General features: G+C 36.8%; 1 protein-coding gene across 1 annotated transcript in view; it reads right to left on the reverse strand.

Moving 5' to 3' along the window:
* Trax (Translin associated factor X) overlaps window positions 1–19,807 on the reverse strand; it is a 56,326-nt gene extending 36,519 nt beyond the window's left edge. Inside the window, exons 1-2 of the mRNA XM_090398919.1 lie at window positions 19,552–19,807; window positions 4,110–4,350 (exon numbers count right to left, since the gene is read on the reverse strand). Coding sequence (XP_090255045.1) covers window positions 4,110–4,350; window positions 19,552–19,600 — 290 coding nt within the window. The 5' untranslated portion in view covers window positions 19,601–19,807. The remainder of the gene's footprint in view (window positions 1–4,109; window positions 4,351–19,551) is intronic.
* Window positions 19,808–23,266: the final 3,459 nt, after the last annotated feature.

Below are 23,266 nucleotides of genomic sequence, written 5' to 3' on the forward strand. Positions count from 1 at the left end.
ATTTGGGAAGTTAGTTAAAAGAAAATACAGGAAAGGGTAAAATAAGAATGGGATACTATATGGGAGACAACATGATTTTGTGAAGGATAGGTCATGCTTCAATAACTTAACTCACCTTGTATAATACAGTGAAAGCTGAGCTGGATAAAGAGAATGGGTTTAACAGTAATATACTGGAATTTGCTTTTGACAAAATACTGCAAGGAATTCTTATCAATAAATTGCAGCACATTGGAAAGGATATAAAGTTAGTGAAGTGAATAAGAGGGTGGTTCTTGAGAAATATCAGAGCGTAGTTAATTCAGAAGGACTGTGAGTGGCATAGAGCAGGGCTCTGTTCTTATGCCACTACTATTTAATTTGTACATTAACAATATAGGAAATGATCTGGGAGTAAATATTCAGTTGTTTAGTGATGAAAAATTGGGTAGAGCAATAGTCAATAGAGATGTTAAAATTTTGCAGGATGATTTTAAGGGTGTGTTAGACTAGCGGTATAGGCAAAGGAGAATGGATGTCAATTTAATGTGGTAAAAATGTAAGGTTATGTATTTTAGGGTGAAAAGATTACCAGCTGTATACCAGGAAATTGATGAAGCCAGGGATTTTGGGGGTGTCAGTGGACATGGAGTTGAAGTTTAGATGACATATTGCAAAAGTAGATAAAACAGCTCACTGGATTACCTGGTTATTGAAGAACACCCAAAAGCAGAGATAAGCAGGTTATTATACTTTTTTATAGGGTCTTGATAAGATCCCATTTTGACTACTGTGCACAGATCTGATCATCTGAGTTTTTTGGGAATGAGGTGGAGAGGATCCAGAGGTGACCAAACAAGATGGTGGGAGATCTATGGAATGCACTTTACAAGGACAAGTTGAAGTTTTGTAAGTTACAGAAATTGGCAATATGATTCAGATATACAAATTACTAAAGGGTATACAGGAAATTTTTCAGAACAGGTGAGAGAGGAAGGGTGTGAGGACTATAATTTTTGGAGGCTGATGAATGAGTGGAATAAGTTGAGTTTGTTGTGGGCGTCATGACTGTGGATGAGTTCAAAGCAAAGTATGAGAGATATTGTATGAATATTGGATAGTGCTTGGTATAATGTTTATGACCTCCCTCAATGAGTCTATGGACTCCATGGAGCTGCCCCCATGTGATAATAATAATAGATCAATAGCATCAGATGATTTGCTTATGACACTGGTAGTTATTTTGCCTTAAACTGGGAAGGGAACTGTATAATCATGATTTAGGAAGCAGTCATGCATGTAAAGTGTTTGGCCAAAACAAAGGGTTTCTGTGTGAATTTACAAAACAAGTAATTATGACAAACTTAGAAGATAGCCTGGGTGTCAGAATTTGGAAGGCAAAGAAGCTACCAGTGCATGGGAAATAGCCAAGGAGTACTTTCTAAGGGAGGCAGTATTGGACTGCATTCTCAGAATAAGGAAAATAAATCAGTTGAAAAGTAAAGAAATGACTAAAAGCATACAACAAAGAGATGAATATTACAGTTATTAAAGAAAATACTGATGAAGAAATCTAAGAAGAAATATGATTAGCAAGCTCATCTGATCAGAGGAAAAACAAATAAAGCACAAACAGTAACATGCCAAATTCCTAGCTCATCTTTTAAGCTCCAGTACTGGCCATACACAAACCTCCGTGAAGAATTCATCAGCTTTGATATCCAGTTCTTATTTATTAGTGTACCTCTGGCTGATAGTCTCCAACTGGTATCAGATAAATTTCCTCCAGACATAGTTGAACTGTTCGACCTTCTCATGCACTCAGGCTATTTCATCTGCAAGAACTATTCTACCAACAGATTGAAGGAACCGACATGGGAAGTCCCTAGTCACCTGCACTTTCTAATTTATATTTAGAGCATCTTGAAGAATCCCTATTCTCTTCAATACAACCCCAATCTTCCTTTGGGTTTGATATGTAGATGATGTGTATTGGCATCAGGCAATACTCAGAAGAATCTTTACTTACCATTTAAACAAAACCAAGTCTACACCAGTGCATAAACTTCACTATGGAAAAAGAAAAGGATGGACAATTAGCCTTCCTGGACAGCCTCCTTTCCTGTAGCCCTTCTGAACTACTTACAACTTCTATTCACTGTAAACCTACCTTCACAGGCCATTACATACAGCATGATTCAGCATATCATTCATCTCAAAAAAATAAGCTTCTTTATATCTTTGCTCAACAGAGCATGTGTTATCTGCTCCAATCCCCAAGCTCTCCAACAAGAATTGAACACTATCCAATGCATCTTACTATAGAATGGTTTCACCTCAAGGAAGTTTAAATGCTTCTTGGACTCATACAAGCCCATCACCCAAAACCTATATGGTGATTCCCTATCCCACATATCGCAGACATCTCTGAGATGACTGATAAGATTCTGAAAGGATAATTTAGTTACCACTTTTGTCCCTAACAAAATCTCCTCTTGGTCACCATCTATGAAAGATGAACATCCTTCTCTCTCTCTCTCTCTCTCTCTCTCTCCCTCCCCCACCCCAATGTTCAAGTTCAATGGGAGTGCCTCTGCTTCTATCGTACTTGGTCGAAAAGGATGTTCTGTTGAAAAATGACTACAAGAACACCAATCTTATGTTAACAATAAACCTGAAAAATCTGGCCAGCATGGAATGGACACTGACCACGATATCATATGATCCAATACTCACCTTTTACATTGGTTCAGGTTTAGGTTTGAGCAGTTATTTAAAGAGTGCTGAAGCACTTCTACACCACCCAAATTTGAATTGGAATGACTGTCTCTCTATTGCCAAGATTTAAGATTTGGGAGTCTCATTCTCATCCCCATCCTTTTTTAATTATTATATTATTTATTTTAATTTTTAGATTTAATTTAACATAATGCTGCATCATTTCATTATGTAATTAAGTTTTATTTCAAATCACTTAATTTTAAATTTGGGCCTTAATTGTAATCTTATTTTATTGTAACAACCCACTAGGTGGCATTTGGTACATGGCTCAGCTCTGTGGATTAACATTCTTGTAGCTTCATCTCGTGATTATGTTGATGCACTGGTGATGACCAGTTAGTTTTTGGTCAAAATATTTGCAGTAATAAAATTACTATTTTTCTGTGAATACCTGTGTCTAATAAATAAATATATGAGAAGATAGTCAAGTGCATGAATACTATAAATGTGATAATATGTTTTGAATTTCTCAAAACCTCCGAGTGTCATATGCAGCATCACATTTTTTTTTTTTAATGACAATCTCATTTATAAAAAGTTGGAAACTCACAACGCATTAATAGTAAGGGTGTGTGGTGCCAAAGGAACAGATAATATAGGAACTACTCTAGAGACAAGCATGGTTTCCCCCCCCCTCTGCCTTTCAAGCTTCCATTATTTAAAAGTTACAAAAGGCAAGGAAAATCACTACCACACAAAAACTTTCACAAATATCCATGTTACACATAATCAGACCTAACTATCATTAGTGGTGGCTCATGCAATTGGCCATATACTGATAAAAACTTTCAGCCACCTGATTTCTCTCCTTATACCTTTCACCTGCTTCCATTTTCCTGAGTAGGCTGAGCATCACCACCTCCTACCCCAAACTCATCTCTAATTCTAGTGTTTCACAAGCATTTTCATAAGGAAGTTACAACAGTATTTTCTTCTTATATTAAACATTCTGCCATAATGTCAGAATGCTTAATCTCTTTGATAGGTATTCTTTAATGTTTTCAGAGTAAATTTTATCTGGTTATATTTATTATTATTAAAGTGAATACTTGTTAAAAAAATAAAAATAAAAAAAAGCATTTAAAATATTTTGAACTGCAAAATTTAGGAGGAACCATTTTTTTGAATGTAATAATTAATTTGAATGAAATAATTACATACTAATACATAAATGAGTATTTGAATAAATTAAATGCCTATTTATGGGACATATTTAACATGTAACTCAAAAAATTACATAATAAATTGTCATGATGATTAAATGCATCAAGATAATTAATAAAATATTAAAACAAAACCAGTTACTGAATTACATTTTTAAGATAACAGAGAGAGAGAGAGAATGTTACCCAGTTATTCTATGCAAATGAAAAATGATCCTTTTACTCTCTATTGTGACATCTCTGCTTTTCTTGACCAATCTTTCATACTTATCATGTTTTGTATCTAATTCTGTCTGGTAATTTCGAAATGCTTTGATAACTGGATTTGATTCATCAATATTTTCCTGAGTAGGCTGAGCATCGCTATCACCTCCTCCTAATCCAAACTCATCTCTACATGTAAAGTCGCCTTTCTTCCAATTCTGCCCTACAAATAATAATTATAATAAATTCATAATATTGCATAAAATGTTATCTCTTTATTTCAACCTAAGGGACAGTCATTCCAAAAAGAAATATTATACAATTAGGGAAAACAGTAATAAAATATTAAGAAATAAAAGAATTCTTAAAAATATAAAAGCTAATTAATGAAATATAATTATATCAGCAGGCTTCTCCTTGTTTTTTTTTTTTTTTGGTTTCTTTTTGGTCATATAACAAGCATATGATCAATTTATAAAAATTGTGTACACAGATTTAGGAGATAATGACTCCACAGACTCCCATATATAATAATATCTAAGATTTTGAAAGCCATTCTGTGTTCAAATGTGATTGTTAACTAGAGGAAGAACTTATTTTTTCTAACCCTTTCTTCGACTGGTTCCCGAGTTAGTCAATCTCTGGCATGGGCAAGCAGGTTTTATCTTCCAACAACTCAGGGTTTTTGTCCTGTAAAATCAAGAAATTCAACCACAGAACTCACACTATGAGGGTGGGCTGAAAAGTTCTTGGCCTAACAATGAAAAAACAAATTTATAATTCGAAAATTTTTTATTTTTCAACATAATCTCCCTTAAGACTAATACATTTATTCTAGCGATGCTCCTGCACCATTATTCCGTCCCTGTAGTGGTTCTCAGTAAGATCTGCAAAATACCCCTCTACAGCTGCAATCACCTCTTGATTCGAAGAAAAACACTGACCAGCGAGGAAGAGTTAGACGTCAGAGAGAGCCAAATCTGGGAAATACAGTGGATGTTCCAATAATTCATAGTGCAGATCCCTTAATTTCCCACTGCCAAAACACCTTTGTGGGCAGGTGCATTGTCCTGATGAAAGATGATTTTTTTTCTTCTGCAAACCGGGTCTTTTCTCACGAATTTTTTTGTCAAGTCCAGTTAAAAGATCGGAATAATATTCCCTGGTTATTATTTTATCCTTTTCAAGATAATTAATAAACAAAATGCCTTTAGCATCCCAAAACACCGATGCCATGACCTTTCTGGCTGATGGAACCGACTCTGTCTTCTTTGGCACTGAATAACCGGTTTCTGTCCACTGTTTTGACTGCTGGTTGGATTCTGGTGTGTAAAGGTGAATCTAAGTCTCTTCCATAGTAATAAATCAACACACAAAATCAGTTTTATTCTTGTTAAAACGCTCCAAGCACTGTTCAGAGATGTGCAAGTGCGTTTTGATCTGCTGTGAGCAGATCAAAAATTTTTATTCCTCTCTCTCGTGCAAAGCACTGGCACTCCACCACATTACAGATAGGAATTGTATGTCGAGTTTCACCAATATAAAATAAGTTACAGGTGCAATGGATATGGTATACTCCAAGTTGGACCGATGGGGGAAGGGATCCTTAGAGGAGTTGAATATGGTTTTTTTTTTTAATTTTATAGGTGGATTCCATCTCTTGTCTTATCAGATGTCATCTCCTTCCAGGAGGTTGACTACCATGAGCTCCCACCATGTACTGTTTTGTGCTTCTCTTTTGCATTCTTCATAGGACAAAAAGGTCCAGTCCTTAATATTTCTCATCCAATTTGTTCTTTGTCTTCCTCTTCTTCTTTTTCCTTGTATCATTCCTTCTAGAAGTGTTTTTTGGTAGGGATTCATTCCTTAGTATGTGACCAAGGTAGGTGGTTTTCCTTTTCTAAATGGTTTTCAACAGATTCCTATCTTTTCTAATCATCTCTAATATTTCTAAATTACTTTTTTTTTGGCAGTCCATGGGACTCTAAGAATTCTTCTGAGGATCCACATCTCAAAGGCTTTTATAGTTTATGTCCAGGTTTCTGCTCCATATAACAGTGTTGACCATATGTAGTATTTGGACAGCCTAATTCTTGTTTTTGTGGTGAATTTCCCTTGAGGTCAGAATGTTTTTCATGCTATTGAAGGCTGATCTAGCAATTTCTATTCTTCTTGATATTCCTTATCACACTTTCCATTAGTTGACCTAAATATATATAACTCTCCACTTGATCTAAAGTATTTCCTCTGATCTTAATATTTATATCAATACCTAACATGGTTTAGAGTCAGGTCACATGAGATGCATTTGCGGTATGCTGAGGCACAAAAAGCTGCTGCTAAGGCAGTAAAGACAGCAAAGCAGAAGGCTTGGGAATCCTTTGGAGAAAGATTAGACTCATCCTATGCAAATGCAAACAAAGTATCCTGGCAGACCATCCGCCGCCTTCGAGGGAGGATGGTCTGCCCTTGCTGTGCCACGTGCACAGCAAGGGCAATTAAGGCCTCTGATGGTGCATTTTTAACAACCGAGAAGGATATCCTCCACAGATGGAGGGAATACTTTGAGAGCCTTTTTAACCCGGGTGGCCCAGCAGTTGTGGACATCCAAGAGGTGCAGATCGAGGCAATGACTAGTCTCACAGCAGAAGAGGTCCATTTAGCAATAAAATCAATAAAATCGGGCAAGGCTGCTGGCGATGATGAAATTCGGCCCAAAATGCTAAAAGCCTTAAATCGAGACTGTGTTCTCTGGCTGATTCAAGTGTGTCAGGCTGCTTGGATATCTGGGTGAGCACCAAAGCAATGGCAGACAGGCATAATAATACCAGTCTTTAAGGGAGACCAGAAGGATTGCAGTAACTATCGTGGCATCTCTCTGCTCAGCCTGCCTGGGAAAGTGTATGCTAAGTGCTTGGAAAGACGGTGCAGGAGCATAGTTGAGTCAAAGTTCCAGGAAGAACAATGTGGCTTTCATCCTGGTAGAAGCACAACTGACCAAATCTTCACTTTAAGGCAAGTCTTTGAGAACTCTTGGGAATATGCCAAGAATGTCTACACATGTTTTGTGGACTTGGAGAAGGCATATGACCGGGTTCCTCGGGATAAGCTTTGGCAAGTAGTACAGGAGTATGGAGTAGATGGTCAACTATTAGCTGCCATCAAGTCCCTGTATGAATGCCCAGAGTTTTGTGTCAGGGTAAACAGCACAAAGTCTGAACCTTTCACAGTCTCCGTTGGCCTCTGCCAAGGGTGTGTTCTGTCACCCCTCCTTTTCATAATATTTATGGACTAGATTGATAGGCACAGCCGAGGCAATGAGTGTGTCAGAATTGGAAAATGTAGCATTGGACGTCTGCTTTTTGCAGATGACCTAGTTCTGCTTAGCTCTTCCACAGATGACCTCCAGCGGACCCTGGATAGGTTTGTAGCTGTTTGTGCAGACGCCAGAATGAAGATCAGTGTGGCCAAAACTGAAACATTTGTGGTCTCAAGTGCACTCTAAATGTAAGTGGAGTCCCAATGAGGCAGATGGAGAAGTTTAAATACCTTGGGTCCATATTCACGAATGATGGAAAATGGGACATAGAGCTAGATACTCGAATTGGCTTAGCAAGCTCAATATTGCGGGAGCTTGGCCGTTCGGTAGTATTGAAGCGGGAGTTAAGCCAAAGCTGGCTGTCGTCAATACAGTCTATGTCCCCATCCTCACCTATGGTCATGAGAGTTGGGTAATGACAGAAAGAATGCGGACACGAATCCAAACGGCTGAAATGAGGTTCCTTCGAGGGGTTGCGGGGCTGACAAAACTCGACAGAGTCGGAAGCTCTGCAATTCGGGAAACCCTCAATACTCAACTGCTGCTTCTCCGTGGTACAGGCACCTGGTCAGAATGCCACAAGAGAGGCTCCCTCAGCAGGCCCTCTTTGCCAAGCCAGAAGGTGGGAGGCCACGTGGAAGACCAAGGACTCACTGGATAGATTATATCCAAAACCTTGGGTGGACACGTTTGGGAATCCCACCAGAACACCTGAGCTTGGTGGCAGAGGATAGTGACCGTTGGAAGTTCCTCTTGCAGCTGTTGCCCCCACAACCCAATTAGGAAGAGTGGGCCTTGAAGATGTATGTATGTATGTATGTATTTTCCCTTTTTCTCTTGTTACCAGCATAGTTTTAGATTTTTTTTTGAAGTTGAAATTAAGTCTATATTTTTCACTTAGCTTCAGCATCTCTTCTAGTAAGTTTCGAAGATCTTTTTTATTTTCAGCTAGCAGTACTGTATCATCTGCATATCTTAAGTTATTCATATTCCTGCCGCCTATGCTGACTCCTTTAAATTCTTCTAATTGCTGGAAGATATTTTCAGTATAAAGGTTAAACAATATTGGAGAAAGAACACAGCCTTGTCTGACACCCTTCTTTACTGGGAATTCCTCCAATATTTCTCCTGATATTTTTATTGAGGCAGTTTGCTCCCAATACAGATTTATCAGTAACCTGGTATCTTTACCATCTACTCCTTAATGCTATCTTAGATAAAAACAAAACTGTCAGGGATGTCTTTATTAACCTGACCAAAGCATTCGACACACTCATACATAAAACTTGATTAGAAAAGTTAAGACGTATTGGAATAGGTAGGCCTTTGCACACTTGGTTTATAAGTTATTAACCAGTAACCTGTGGAGTCTCGTGGGAAGCTGTTCTCTCTCTCTCCAATTCAACATACAGTCATGGACTTAAATATTCATACACTGTAGTAACGAGAAAAACTACAAGTTACTCCTATTAGGAAAAGAATAAGACAAGAGTTTGTTATACATGTACTCTTCATTCACTGAAGTATATATTACCTTGATGGATCTGTGTTTCATTCAGAATCCTCTCCTTCAGTGTTACATGATGATCAGCATTCATTTCAGACAAATTATGGAGACTACAACTGTATTAGAAATAATCATTTTAATTTCCCAACATTTCGACCTTCATATTAAGGTCATTATCTGGAGCATACACACACACACACACATATATACAGAGACAAGAGTAATAAATGTAATAAAGAGCTATATTGCATTTTATACAGTATGCCAAAGAGACAATGATTTGATCAAGGGTTATTCTATTGGACTGACCTCTAATGAAAAAAAAAAAAAATTACATTAATAAATAAAATAACCACATTAAAGCTATATTCTATTTATGACAACATCAGAAAGCAATTTCATATAGTTTTATTACAGCAAAAGTGATGTCCTAATTTAACATGAGAATTGTTATATTAGAGTTAAGATCCTGGATTACCTATAATCATATTTATAATTGACTCAGGTAGAAAGGTTATGCAAGTAGAATATGTGCTTTCCATATTCTTGGGATTTTTAGACCATAGTTATTGTTAAGATTATGGTGGTTGATAAGAATTTCACAGGCCTCCTTAAATTTACGTTCATACCACGTTTTGGTTTAATGTAAACAAGGTGCTTTTCCAGTCAATTCTATATAGAGTATTCAAAGCATGATCAGTAAGGTTAGCTTTACCATAGTTATTAAATTTAATGTGCCATTTATGTTCCTTTTTTTTTGGATGGGAATTGTGCATCCTGTTTCCCTACATAGGGCAAATTACAGGTGCAATGAATACAGTAAACCCCAGGGTGAGCCAGTGGATCCTTGGATGAATTGAGTAAATTCTTTAATTTTGCAGGAGGTTTAAAGGTGGCTTTTAAGGTTGTATTTCTGTAGTATTCTGTTTATTTTATCTGATATCCCTTTAATGTATGGAATAGTTACAGTTTTATTGTAGTCTAGTTTATTTTTGTTTTTTAGGTGAGGTCTTGTGAAGAATTTTGTTGATAGTATTTAATTACCGATTTGGCTGTAACCACTTTTAAGGAAGGTATTGCTAATAGCTTTTAATTCATCTTTAAGTGCTTGTTCATTGGAGCAAATCTTCAAAGTCCTGTTTTTTAGTGTGTTAATGACACCTAGTTGTTGTGTTGGGTGGTGGTGGTGGTGGTAGGAGTTTGTGTATACAGCAATCCCTCGATTAATGCACCCCCGATTAGTGCGTTTTCGAATAGCGTATTATTTTTTTTCGATACCCAAATTCAATTAGTGCACCTATATACATCTTAAAAATAAATGTTAAAGATTTAAAAAATTTTCAATCTATAAATTTTTTTATGGATAACCATTTTAAAAAATCGCTCACAGGATGAAAAAATTTAATTACCGATTTGAAACATTTTCCAAAGCTATTTTTCAATGCCATACTACACTATTTCCATGTACACTATGTTCCAAATTTACGGCCAAAATTTATGTCGTCTGCTTTACATAGCATTTTGCTGATCATATCTCGTGCAATTGTTTTCCTTACTTTTTTTTATTTTAAATTATTTTCCTAACCTTTAATCATGAGTAAAAGAATTAGTGAGCACAAAATAGAAGTGTGAAAATGATTTGAAAAATAATCTGATTGGAAGAAAAACTTGAAATAATAAAGAAAAATGAACAAGGCGAGTCCAGAGCAAAGATAGGACAAGAACACAAAAATGGGTGAATCAACTGCTGAATACAAAGAGAAAAGTAAGGCTGCTTCAAGTTCATCCTACATGCACTCGAAATCAAAGTATTATAATGATTGAATTTGAGAGACTTCTTTTTACATGAATCAAAGATTGTAACCAAACACGGATCCCACTAAACACTGGCCTAATTAAATCAAAAGCATTAAGTCTCTTTGCAACCTTGAAAGAAAGGGCTATCAATGATGGAAAAGAATTCCACATTAGTGCTGGGTGATTTGAGCGTTTCAAAAAGAGAAATAGCCTACATAATGTTTTAATCACAGGCGAAGGATATCTCCTTATCTGCAATTGCAGATAAGGAGATATCCAGAGATTTTGAAGAAAACTGTGTAAGAAGGGGACTATTGTGATCAACAAATATTTAATGTTGATCAAACCAGCCTTTTTTTTGGAAGCGACTGCCTTCCAAGACTTTTCTAACCAAGTCAGAGAAATCTCAGCCTGGTTATAAAGTCGCAAAGTCAAATGAAATTACTGCTAGCAATATGCGAGCCATTTGGAAGCACATTCTTCCACATTGTGCAAATGATTTTAGAGGCTTTTCAAATGAATCTAAGTTAATTAAATCTCATTCTGAGAAGTTGAGTGATTCTGACCTGCTAAATTTAGATGTACAGCAGGAAGATCCTGAAGAATATGAAGAAAATTTAATCACTGATAAGCCCAAAGAGGTTTCACAGAAACAATTTGAAAATAGTTTTCGTACAATCGAAGTTTTTAAGCAGCAATGCTTAGAGACTGACTCTGGTGAAGAGAGAGAGAGAGAGAGAGAGAGAGAGAGAGAGAGAGAACCAGTAAAATTTGCAGAAGAGGCAATAGGGCCATACCGTCAGTTGTATGAAAAAAAGAAACAGAATGTTTGCCAAACTATGTTAGCTCAATTCTCTGTTAAGAAGTAGAATAATAAATTTATATTCTGAATATGTTTTATTGTCTTTCAGTTTCATGGTTTTCTTTTAACTAGGCCCTGAGACATACCTTAATTCTTTTACAAAAAAACTTAAGGGTCAAAAAAAAATCTGGGGATCAAATTATACATTTTCCCATAGGTTACTATATTCGATTAGTGCATTTTCGATTAATGAGCCTGTTTTTATTACTATTACGTGACACCTCCAGGGAGTCCAAGGACTCATCATGGGAGGACACACTACTCTACTTCTCTAAATAGATCTCATCCTCTCCACTACTACTTAATTCTCCAATTACGACACTACTACTATCAACGCCATCTATTGCCCATCATCACCACCAAGAATAATATTTTTTGTCTGTAAATTGCGTGTGTTCTGAAGGCCGATTTGTCTGTATGCATTTTAAAGAATGCATTAGGCGTATTAATCGAGGAATTGCTGTATATTGGCCAGTGTGTGTAGGCTTCTTGTAAATAAACAGTGAAGGAAAGACTGCCAGAAGGAAGAAGTGTAACAAGCATATTTAGAAAAGGAAGCATATTCAACATTTCAGTCTCAACTGTAAATTGTACGTGCCTGTGTTGTTTGTTTAGGGGGCTCAGGAAAGTGTCTAATGTCTGGCAGCCATGGGATCAGATAATGAAAACATTGTCAATGTATCTAAGCCAGACTTTGGGTTTTAAAGCAGAGGAATGTAGAGCACGTTGCTCAAAAGCTTTCATATAAAAGTTAGTAATTGGGGGGGGGGATAATGGTGAGCCCATGGGCTATGCCTTCTTTTTGTAGGTAGAAAATGTTTTGTCAAAATAAATAGACAGAACACAGTACATGCACAAAGAATGCTGTTATTGGGAGAGAATTTGTCATGTAACAAAAGAATTGTCACTGATTAGGACATTTGTGAAGAGGGAATAGACATCAAAACTGACTAATAAGTCACTTTTTGCCAGTATGATGTCTTTGATTTTGTTTACAGAGTTTTGTGTGTTTTTAATATAGGAGAGGGAATGACCTACCAACTCCTTGAGTGCTGACACTAGTTTCTTAGCTAGATGATAATTGGGGCTGTCTATACCTTCAACTATCGGCTGGAACGGTACATTCTGTTTGTGAATCTTTGGTAAACCGTAAATTCTCGGGGAACGAGCATAGTGTGGAAGTAATTTTTTAACTATATCTTCGGGCCAAGAATGACTGATTTAAGTAACTTTTTCATTTTCTTTTTTTATCTGGTTGGTTGGGTTATAGTTAACAATCTGATATTAACAAGTTAACAGGGTGAATTTTCTCTTTAGGTTGATGCAGGTTATTTAAAACATTGTAGAGACAGTAATCTTAATCTAACTCTATCAAGCTGAAATGAAAATTCACCTTAGAAAAGGCACAAAGAATTTAACACCATCTGGATGTATGGCAGTTTGATGATTTTTTGTGTTGGGAAGTTTGTTTTGACAGGTTTTTGCTGTTCTGTTGGCGTAATTTATTAGCTGTGTTGGGTAATTTCGATTTTGGAAAATCTGTGTTTAACTTCTTTATTTCTGTGTTGAGATAATTACGTGTAGTTGAAAACTTGTAAGCATTTATAAACTGTGCTAGGAGATTTCTTAATAGAATAAGGATGGTATGAATTGAAGTGCAGGTAGTCCCCCCCCCACTCCCCCGGCATCACCTTTTATGGCTGATACGTGGATGATATTCTATGCATTGGAGAGCCAAATTCGTCACCACTTTACAAGCTTACAAGCATCCCTTAATGACTTCAGCAACAGACTAAAATGCAACATAGAAACAGAACAGGATAAATCGTTCACTTTCCTAAACCTGCCATTAGTTGGAACAAACAACAAAATAGCCACAAAAATATTCCACAAATTTGTACTAATTGTGTGTTTGCTGGTCACCTTTCTCCTTGAATTCCCTACAGAAATTTTTCTTTTTTTTGCAGCTCCAGCTTAATGATGATCATCCATTTAACTCCCGCTTAATTTATTTTCCTGACCACGCGGTTAGCCTAGTGGCTATGCACTTCGTAATTTCTTTATTTCTGTGTTGAGATAATTACATGTAGTTGAAAACTTGTAAGCATTTATAAACTGTGCTAGGATGAGTGATTTCTTAATAGAATAATGATGGTATCAATTGAAGTGCAGGTAGTCCCTCCTCCCACTCCCCTGGCATCACCTTTTATGGCCGATATGTGGATGATATTCTATGCATTGGAGAACCAAATTCATCACCACTTTACAAGCATCCCTTAATGACTTCAGCAACAGACTAAAATGCAACATAGAAACAGAACAGGATAAATCATTCACTTTCCTAAACCCGCCATTAGTTCGAACAAACAACAAAATAGCCAGAAAAGTATTCCACAAATTTGTACTAATTGTATGTTTGCTGGTCACTTTTCTCCTTGAATTCCCTACAGAAATTTTTCTTTTTTTTGCAGCTCCAGCTTAACGATGATCATCCATTTAACTCCCGCTTAATTTATTTTCCTGACTCTAGGTAGTCCGCGCGGTTAGCCTAGTGGCTATGCACTTCGTAACCATATGCCTGGGGAAGGAGTGTCCTGTTTGATTCCTGTCGACAATGTGAGGAGCTTAAGGATCTTCCTAAGCCATAGCCAAGTAAGCCAGTCTTGGGCGTGGACAACAGGGTTCCCCCCCCCCCAGTTTTGAGGTTTTTCATTACACAAGCAGGCAAGCTAGTCCCGTGAACACACACAGATACAGTCATGAATATCGCCCTTAGGGGATGTAGCAGAGAAGTGGCAAACGAGCTGCATTAATATGCCAGTAACCCCTCATTAGGAGGGGACTCAACCAGTCCTAGACAGATGAGAATAGGATAGGACTCTAGATATGCAGTTTGTTATTACTTCCCTCAAACACTCCTTTATCACTTCCCATGCACCATCAGTATCCAACCGTTGCAGTTTCAGATGTCATGGCAGTGATCTAAGCAATCTTCTAAGTTTGTCATACTCACCAGCCCTGTAATTCCACATATACTCCCTCTTAAATGAAAATTCCTAACATTTAGCCATCTCCTAGGTCAAGACCATGTGATCAGTCTCACCATTTGGTGGCAACATGGTCATATTGGTTATAGACAAATTCTCTGATGCAATTACTAGATCTAGCACTCTCAAATCCCTAGTAATTCTATCACATGTTACCTCAGGTAATTATCCCTTAGTAACTGCATCAATTCCATTTCCTTCCAATATATGTTCCCATAGCTGAACCCCCCCCCACACACACACACATAAGAATTACCTGTCCTCTACTCATTGAGCTTATTTGCCAATGCATACTATCCCCTGGTCTGTAGAAGCATCCAACTGTATATTTTGTTCTGCTGGCAACTATCTCACACCAAATGGCCTCAACTTCTACTGAGTTGAACTTCTACTCTCTTTGGTTGCAATTCAAGCTATCATCAATAATACTCCTCCCACCATTCTATTCTCATTATCCTCCCTGAACACACTATACCCTTCACATTCCATCCTGCAAGCCTGGTTGGCATATCTGCTCTCTAGCCAAGAGGCTGCAGGTTTGAATCCTACCAAGGGTATGGATGTTTGTCATTGTCCTACTAACCAATTACCATATGCACTGCTATGACGTGTGTCCTGGCATAATATGACCTCTGATGCCTTTGCACCATAAAATTTAAAATAAACATTCTATCCCACTATATCATCTTCTATCAGCCATGTCTCAGCAATGCTAATTACCTTTGGTCAGGATGAACTAACCAATGCCAAAAATTCCTTCCCCTTCTTCCAAATGTTCCTGGCATTTGGAAGAAGGGTACATAAAGTGCAAAAGCCTTTCAGCCCACTCCTATCCTGATGCTTTATACTAACTAACCCATTCTGGTTTGTTATCAACAGTACTAACTTAGGCATTTTTATAAACATTCCTGCCCTCATCTGCCTCACTGATATATGTGAGCTCAACAGCTCCCCCATCCCAAAAAAAAGCTCTCGTTTTATTCATCATTTTGCACATCCACTTTCACTTCATTCAACAACACTTTTTCCAGATTCTGAACACTAAATTGATTCAGATGCAAACCATCCTTCTTGTATATGTCCTTTTGTTTGTTGAACTCACTCCACATTATTCCTCCTGTGTATTGACTCATTCACTAGTATGCCCCTATTCTCGGTTAAACTCTGTCATACCACTGCAACAGACTTGCTATCTTCTTTTCTTTCTCAATCTCCTGTTGCCACTTTCAGTAACTCTTTCATACCCTCCCTCACACCATACTTTTCTTATTTTAAACCAATTGTTCCAGGCAAAACAATCAACTCTCTTTCACTTAATCCTTTTGTGCTCTAATAGATTGATTGATTGGTACAGTGCCATGGCATGCACAACTGCAAGGGCTAGAAATTGACAGTGCATGGGAGGCAGTTAAAAAGTGTTTGCATGAAGCAATGGCTGACTGTATACCTAGAGTCCGTATAATAAATCAAGTAGGAGTTAAATGGATGAATAACACCATTAAGCTTGAGCTGCAAAAAAAGAAACAACTACGGAGGAAATGTGCCTGCCGGTCACCTTTCTCCAAAGTTGACCGGCAGGCACATGAATAGTATAAAGCCCAGGCCAGAAGGGTAACGAGTGTGGTAAGAAAAGCAAAAAAGGATTACGAAAGAACATTGGCCATGCAGGCTAAAGAGAATCCTAAACAGTTTTTTCGATATGTTGCAAGTAAAAGAAAAAATGTATATGGCAGAATGATTTTAAAGAATGGCGATGGTAGGGAGGTAATCAAATCAGTTGATATAGTTGAATTACTGAGCGAGCACTTTGCAAGAGTATATCATCCAGGTGGTGACATTGCAGAAATGAATGAACCAATAGATTATACGGGAATTGTGGTGAATGAGGTGGAGGTGAGTAATCTATTGCAAAACCTCAATGTCAATACATCTGTGGGATTGGATGGAATACCAGCTCGTGTCGTATGTGAAGCGGTTAAAGAATTGTCAGTACCCTTGACCATTTTGTTTAATCTGAGTCTCGGGTCTGGTTTAGTCTAGATGGGGTGGAAAGAGGGGAAAATAGTTCCACTGCATAAAGGAGGTTCCAAGACTACTGTTGTAAATTACCAACTGATTAGCATATCAGGAATCATTGTCAAGGTCCTGGAGAAACTAGTCAAGAGAAGAATACAGGATTGGATAGATGAAAATGGGATACTGTATGGGGGGCAACATGGTTTTGTGAAGGATAGATCATGCCTCAGTAACCTGCTCACATTTTATAACGCAGTGACTGCTGAACTGGATAAGGATAATGGGTTTACACTGATACTGCTGGACCTTGCCAAGGCCTTTGATAGGATACCACATGGAACTCTAATCAGTAAACTGGAGCAGATGGGGATGGATATAGGGTTGGTGAGATGGATAGGAGGGTGGTTGATGGAGAGATACCAGAGAGTGGTTTATTCAGGAGTGGAGTCCAAAAGACGGCTCGTGACTAGTGGTGCGCCGCAGGGTTCTGTTCTTGGACCACTACTTTTCAATTTGTTCATTAACAATATAGGAAAGGATCTGAGAGGAAGTGTTCACTTGTTTGCTGATGATGCAAAGTTGGGTAGAGCAATTGTGAGTGCACAGGATGTCAAAATTTTGCACGATGATTTGGATAGTTTGGAGGACTGGGCTAGGGAAAATGGATGTCAATTTAATGTAGCAAAGTGTAAGGTTAGGCATTTTGGAGTGAAAAGATTAGCAGCAGTATATCACATTGGTGGAACCGTACTGCAGGAGATTGATGAGGCCAGGGATTTGGGAATGTTGGTGGATAGAGAGTTGAAGTTTAGGGAGCACATTGCAAAAGTGGCTAAATCAGCTCATCAAATCACTTGGTTACTGAAAAATACTTTAACAAGCAGAGACAAACAAGTTATTGTTCCTCTATATCGAGCCCTGATAAGACTCCATCTGGAGTACTGTGCCCAGATATGGGTGCCACGGTTTCTTCTTGATAGGGAGGAGATGGAGAGGATCCAGAGACGAGTGACCAAGATGGTGGCAGGTCTGTGGAATGAACCTTATGAAAACAGATTGAAGATTTGTGGGTTGCAAAAATTGGTTGATAGGTGGAAAGGGGTGATATGATTGAGACATTCAAATTACTGAAGGGTTTCTATAAGATCAATTCAGAAGAAATTTTTGAGAATAGAGCTAGGTGTTTTACTTGAAGAGTGGTAAATGAGTGGAATAAACTGCCAGAGTCTGTTGTGGGTGCTATGACCGTGAATGAGTTCACGGCAAGGTATGATAGATACTGTGTGAATGTTGAATAGTTGTTCTTGACGTGTTAGGGCCTCCCTCAATGAGTCTGTCGACTCCTTGGAGTTGCCTGAAATAATAATAATAGCCTTTCTAACATAATTAATTTTTGCACCTAGGAAGTACAATTTTGTCCATCTCGCCAATCACACCTCTTTTGATAAAATTCTGTACAGGACTCACTCCTCGATTTTTCCTTCTCTCTTTCAAGAATTCTTTTCTCACACTTCTTTCTTTCTGTATATTTATTGACCATATTACACATACACAATTTTCTCTGTTCAAGCTCTATGTTTCAAAGTTTGTAGCACTCGCTTTTGTTAAATATTTACTGAGATGTTAGTAGACAGCATGTAGAAAATTGTTCTGTGAACTACTTACTGCATACAATCTTAGTAATGTTGTGCACTAATAGGATGGTATATGGTACCTATACCACCACCACCCATAACAGAAACTGGACTGCATAGTCAATACCATTTGAACTCTTCCTATACAGTCTTTCCCATCAATATATAAATAACAGAGGAAAGTACTACAATCTCTAGAGACAGGATACAGCACAACAAAAATGACCAGAGCAAAAAAAAAAAAAAGCTTCTTCTGTATTGTCTCTTGGTTCTGTAGATTGTGATTCCGGTTTCTGTTATCCATGTATTGATATCAACACATGTATATTGATTGCAAAGGAAACAAAAAATACCAGATATGTTAATTGATTGTTAAAAAAGTAAGAGGTGACAGATGAAACTTTCATAGACACAGCCAGTACTGTTTAATCCTTTCTGTTCCTCTGCACACGTCACTGCATATAAGTGGACAGTGCTGCAATCTCTTTCAATAAAAACCTCACTATCCCCTTATTGTTTCGTCATATTTGTAACCCATATCATGCATGCACACAACGTTAGGAATGCCAAGTTACTTGATGTGCTCTTAAGTGATCAAAGAAGAATATCTGGAATATACGAAAAAGCACATGAAACATAATTAGTTTTTTAATGAAAATTTTTACATTTTTTTTATTGGCAATGTAATATAAAAATTTGCTACAGTAATGACAATAATGACATTTTACTACAATACATACACACCAGTTTTTTAAGCTTAAGTAAAATTAACAACTTGGATGGTAGCATATATTGTTATAAATTTTTATCTACACAAAAGGATTTTCTACACAGCAAAAATGGGGAGGGGTGACAAACTGTCAAGTCTGATATAGCTGCAAGCTACAAACCCAGAATGGAAAAGCAGCTCTCAACTATGTTGTTTACCATTCTTTACCCACAATGTGGTGAATAGCTTAGCCATACGTTTATCGGAAAACAGATATGCAGAAAACTTTTCTGCATTTTTTAAAATATAAAAAATTAATATCCTGTACCACTTTCATGTGATCAGAGTTCAGATGAGTGTAGGTGTACCAAATTCGAATAAGTATTACTGTAAAGTGATGTGTTAAACTGCAATTTTAACTTCCAATAAACTATGAAACTTCTGATCTTATAGTTATAAAGAATTTTTTATTCATACCCGAAAATATTTAGATTGCTATAAGCTTTATTATGAAACCAAAACATTGCATTTACCTCGTCCTCGACCTCTCCTTCCAGATTCTCGCCCGCGGAAATTGGACATTGTTGACAGTTTTTAGTGCGTTAGCAATACGCAGAAAACCATGTAATCACAAAAGCAAAAATCAAATTGAGAGTATAAGTTTGCTTTCAAATTTTCTTTTCAATTTAAAATGATCTCCAACTCATAGTATCAATGCATACGCTTTTCGTTGAGTACAAGCCCTTACACACAATTCCGTAAGCTCATTACTTAACAAACAAGCTTACTTTCATAAATAAATAAAAATGTTAAATGCCGCTTGCAAAATAGCCACCTGGAGTCCGAAAGTAAGAAATAACAATACCATAAAATATTCCAAATGTTTTGGTGAACTTCCCAGGAGCGATATGTTTTTTTGGAGTCTCCTTACTAGCTGGCTTCATTAGCATTAACAATTCATTTCTGTTTTGTTTTTTTTTTTGATTAACCACATTAATGATAAATAAATTTTCAAACTCCTTTTCGTTCCTGGAAATAGCGAACTCTTTTTTCACATTAATAATAGATCCCAGGTACTCAAACTTGCTGATTCATCAATTCTTTCTCCATTAAGATACACTTGTTTCTCATGAAATTCTCTGTAGTCGTTGTCTTGCTAAGATTGAGCTGAAGTCCTCAGTTCCTACAGATATTGTTAAACTTTGTGAAGTATGCGTCCGTCCTAGTTCTTCCTTGCCATTACAGAGGAGTACTGTATCATCAGCAGATTACTGATCAATGTACCACCTGTCCTAATTCCTGCCTTAAGCCCAGCCAATGCTACACGCATGATGTCCTCAGCATAGATACTAAACAAATGAGAAAGTAGACATTCTTGCATATCTCCCTTTCCAACCTGAAGCCAATCAGTTAACCCAACACTTGTTCTTAGCATGGTTTCTTGCTCTCTGTACAGGTTAGCTATTAGCCTGATAATTTATTGATGATGCCAAGTAAAAAATTTTCGAAAACTAGCTCTAATCCAGAGTATTTTAATAGTATGTTATACCTTTTCACTACTTATATATGAAATATATGACTCCTGCACTACTTTGACCTTAGTATCAATTCTAGGTCTGGTTCCCACTGATGAGAACTCAATAAAGGTCGAAAACTGTATCATGGTTCAAACAGGAAGTAATCTGGGTAAAAACTCTAATGAGAAAATACTACATACAAATTGTTTAACAATAAATTTCTTAAGCTCTACTGGAATACTTCGTCAGGAATAAAATATTTGAACATGAAACACATATAAACAGACTGATTCCTAAACCATAAACCACAAAAGATCAAACTCACTATGTAATATCTATTATAACCTAGCTCACAGCCACCTAAGTATTTTATGTATTCTTACAATAGTTAGCGTAAAGTAGGGCCTTTATCTTCGTTGCACTGCGCTGGACAACGGTTTTTTTTTTTTTTTAATTTCTTTCGATCAGTTACAAAGGTCCTGAGTAAAATTGTTTTTATCACGAATGCTTCCTGATGGATCATCTTCCAAACGCATTGAAATGTAGCTATCATTGAGGAGTTCCCTCATCTTGTTTCTATACACATTAAAATCAACGTCAGCTTGTCGTTATCAACTTTTAAAAATGACGAACATCTTTTATGTTGCCCAAATCTAATCGATATGTGCTCCACGGATGACATTCTGATGGTCAATGACAAGGCGATACAAGTCGCTGCTTTTTGAAAGGAGAGGATATGATTGGTGTTCCGGACTCGGAAAGTAAAATAAATAACTTTTAAAAACTAAAATGTTATAATTCTTACCACTACTAACGAAAGCCTCTACGTCTGCTGTAAAGTTATTGTTATTAGGAGGTATATAGGACTGAAACGGCCTCTCCTACTCCTCATAATGGAATAAAAGGCATTAAAGGATTTGTTGTTGTTGTTGTTGTTGTTGTTGAATTAATCAAAATTGCTTCCCCTTCTTAAATCAGCTAGAAGAACTTTTTAAGCCTTTTTTACCGATTATCGAATTAGTCGATCTCTGGTATGGTCGAGCGGGCTTTTTCTCCCGGAAAATCAAGAAAATCGATATAGAAACCACCCTATTTAAGACATCAAAAATATGTGTTATGGTTAGACATGAGATGGCAGCTTTGGATAGGGTGTCCAAAAATTAGATTTTTGGACACCCTATTTTATATCCTCGCCTAAGGATATAAAAGGCGTTAACCGATTTTTTTTCTTATATGATTAATCCAGAGAGAGAGAGAGAGAGAGATTGTCAAATGGATGTTTTGGGGATGTGCAGTGAATTATGAATAGGAATTAGATTTTTCGCCTTCATTTCCAAAAGCATACAGTAACTTCTCATTTGGCGAAATTTTTTCATGTCTGACCGAGGACTATTTATCGACTCCTACAAGAAAATAGTTCGTTAGCTAGTTGCGAAAATTAACTGATTCGCGTACTGTCTCAGATTTCTTCGTTTAAAAAAAGATTTCTTATCAATATGTAACTCATATATATTATCATTGTCTATGCACATTTTAAGGTAATACAGTCTGTTTAGAAATATTGTCTGCTTTATACACGTCTTCAAATTTGCATACGATTTGAAAAAAATTATAAATCATATGCATAACAGATATGAAGTTTTAAGAATTGCTCATGCTGGCATATAAATATGTAATTTTGCTGGTTGATGAATAAATAAAAGTTAAAAGGTGAAAAACCAGAATAATATTACTTACAATTTCTTGAACTAAAAACACGACGTTTCATCCTATTACACAGGATTTCTTCAGGAGTAAGAGCGAAAAGTAATAAACAAAACAGCAGAATTGCGAAAATCATCGAAAAATAAGTTCCATTTCTCAAGTTCAAAATTAACACTAAATATTATACAAAAAGTGTTTAAAAAAATAACGCTCACGAATATATTGGCCATGATCAATTTGGGTTCAGGAAATAACAAGCGATGCAATCTTAGTTTTTAGAATGATTATTACAAGAAGATGTGAGAAGAAAAAAAATTCTTAGTTATTTTCTTGACTTGGAGAAACCCTTTGACAGTCATGACTAGAAAAAATTTTTAAACTCTTAACAACAATGAAGAAAGATAGGAGAGGCAGTTGGCTCATATTATTATTATTATTTTTTTTTTTTTTTTTTTTTTTTTTTTTATACACTTAATTGATACACAGTCAAAACAAGATATCATATAAATAAAAATTTGACTGGTGATACAGAACAATTCAGATTCTACCCAAGAATCTAAGAATAGTCCGTCAGATAGCGTCGTAAAATATGGACTGTTCCAAGTAATGCTGTTTTTTGTAGGTCATATGGGGTCACTTCATTCATGTTTAATCGCTGTCAATAGTTGGATAGCGTCCTTGAAGTTGCACCAAGTGCACCGATAACTATTGGAATGACTTTGGTGTGTTTAAGCCACAGTCGGTCAACTTCGATTGCCAGATCTCGATATTTAGTAATTTTTTCCACTTCTTTGTTGTTAATGTTGTTATCACTGGGTGCTGCGATATCAATAATCCAAACTTGTCGATGTTCGATAATCGTGATGTCAGGTCTATTGCGTTCCAAATGCCGATCAGTTTGTATTCTAAAGTCCCAGAGAATTTTTGCTGTTTCGTTTTTCAATACAGTCTCTATTTTATGCTGCCACCAGTAATCAGAAGTAGGAAAGCCATATTTCTTGCATACATGCCAATGAACTATTTTAGC

The sequence above is a fragment of the Typopeltis vanoorti genome, chromosome 10, assembly GCF_054136105.1.
Source record: "Typopeltis vanoorti isolate ZY-2024b chromosome 10, IOZ_Tvanoo_1.0, whole genome shotgun sequence".
Classification (NCBI taxonomy): Eukaryota; Metazoa; Arthropoda; class Arachnida; order Uropygi; family Thelyphonidae; genus Typopeltis; species Typopeltis vanoorti.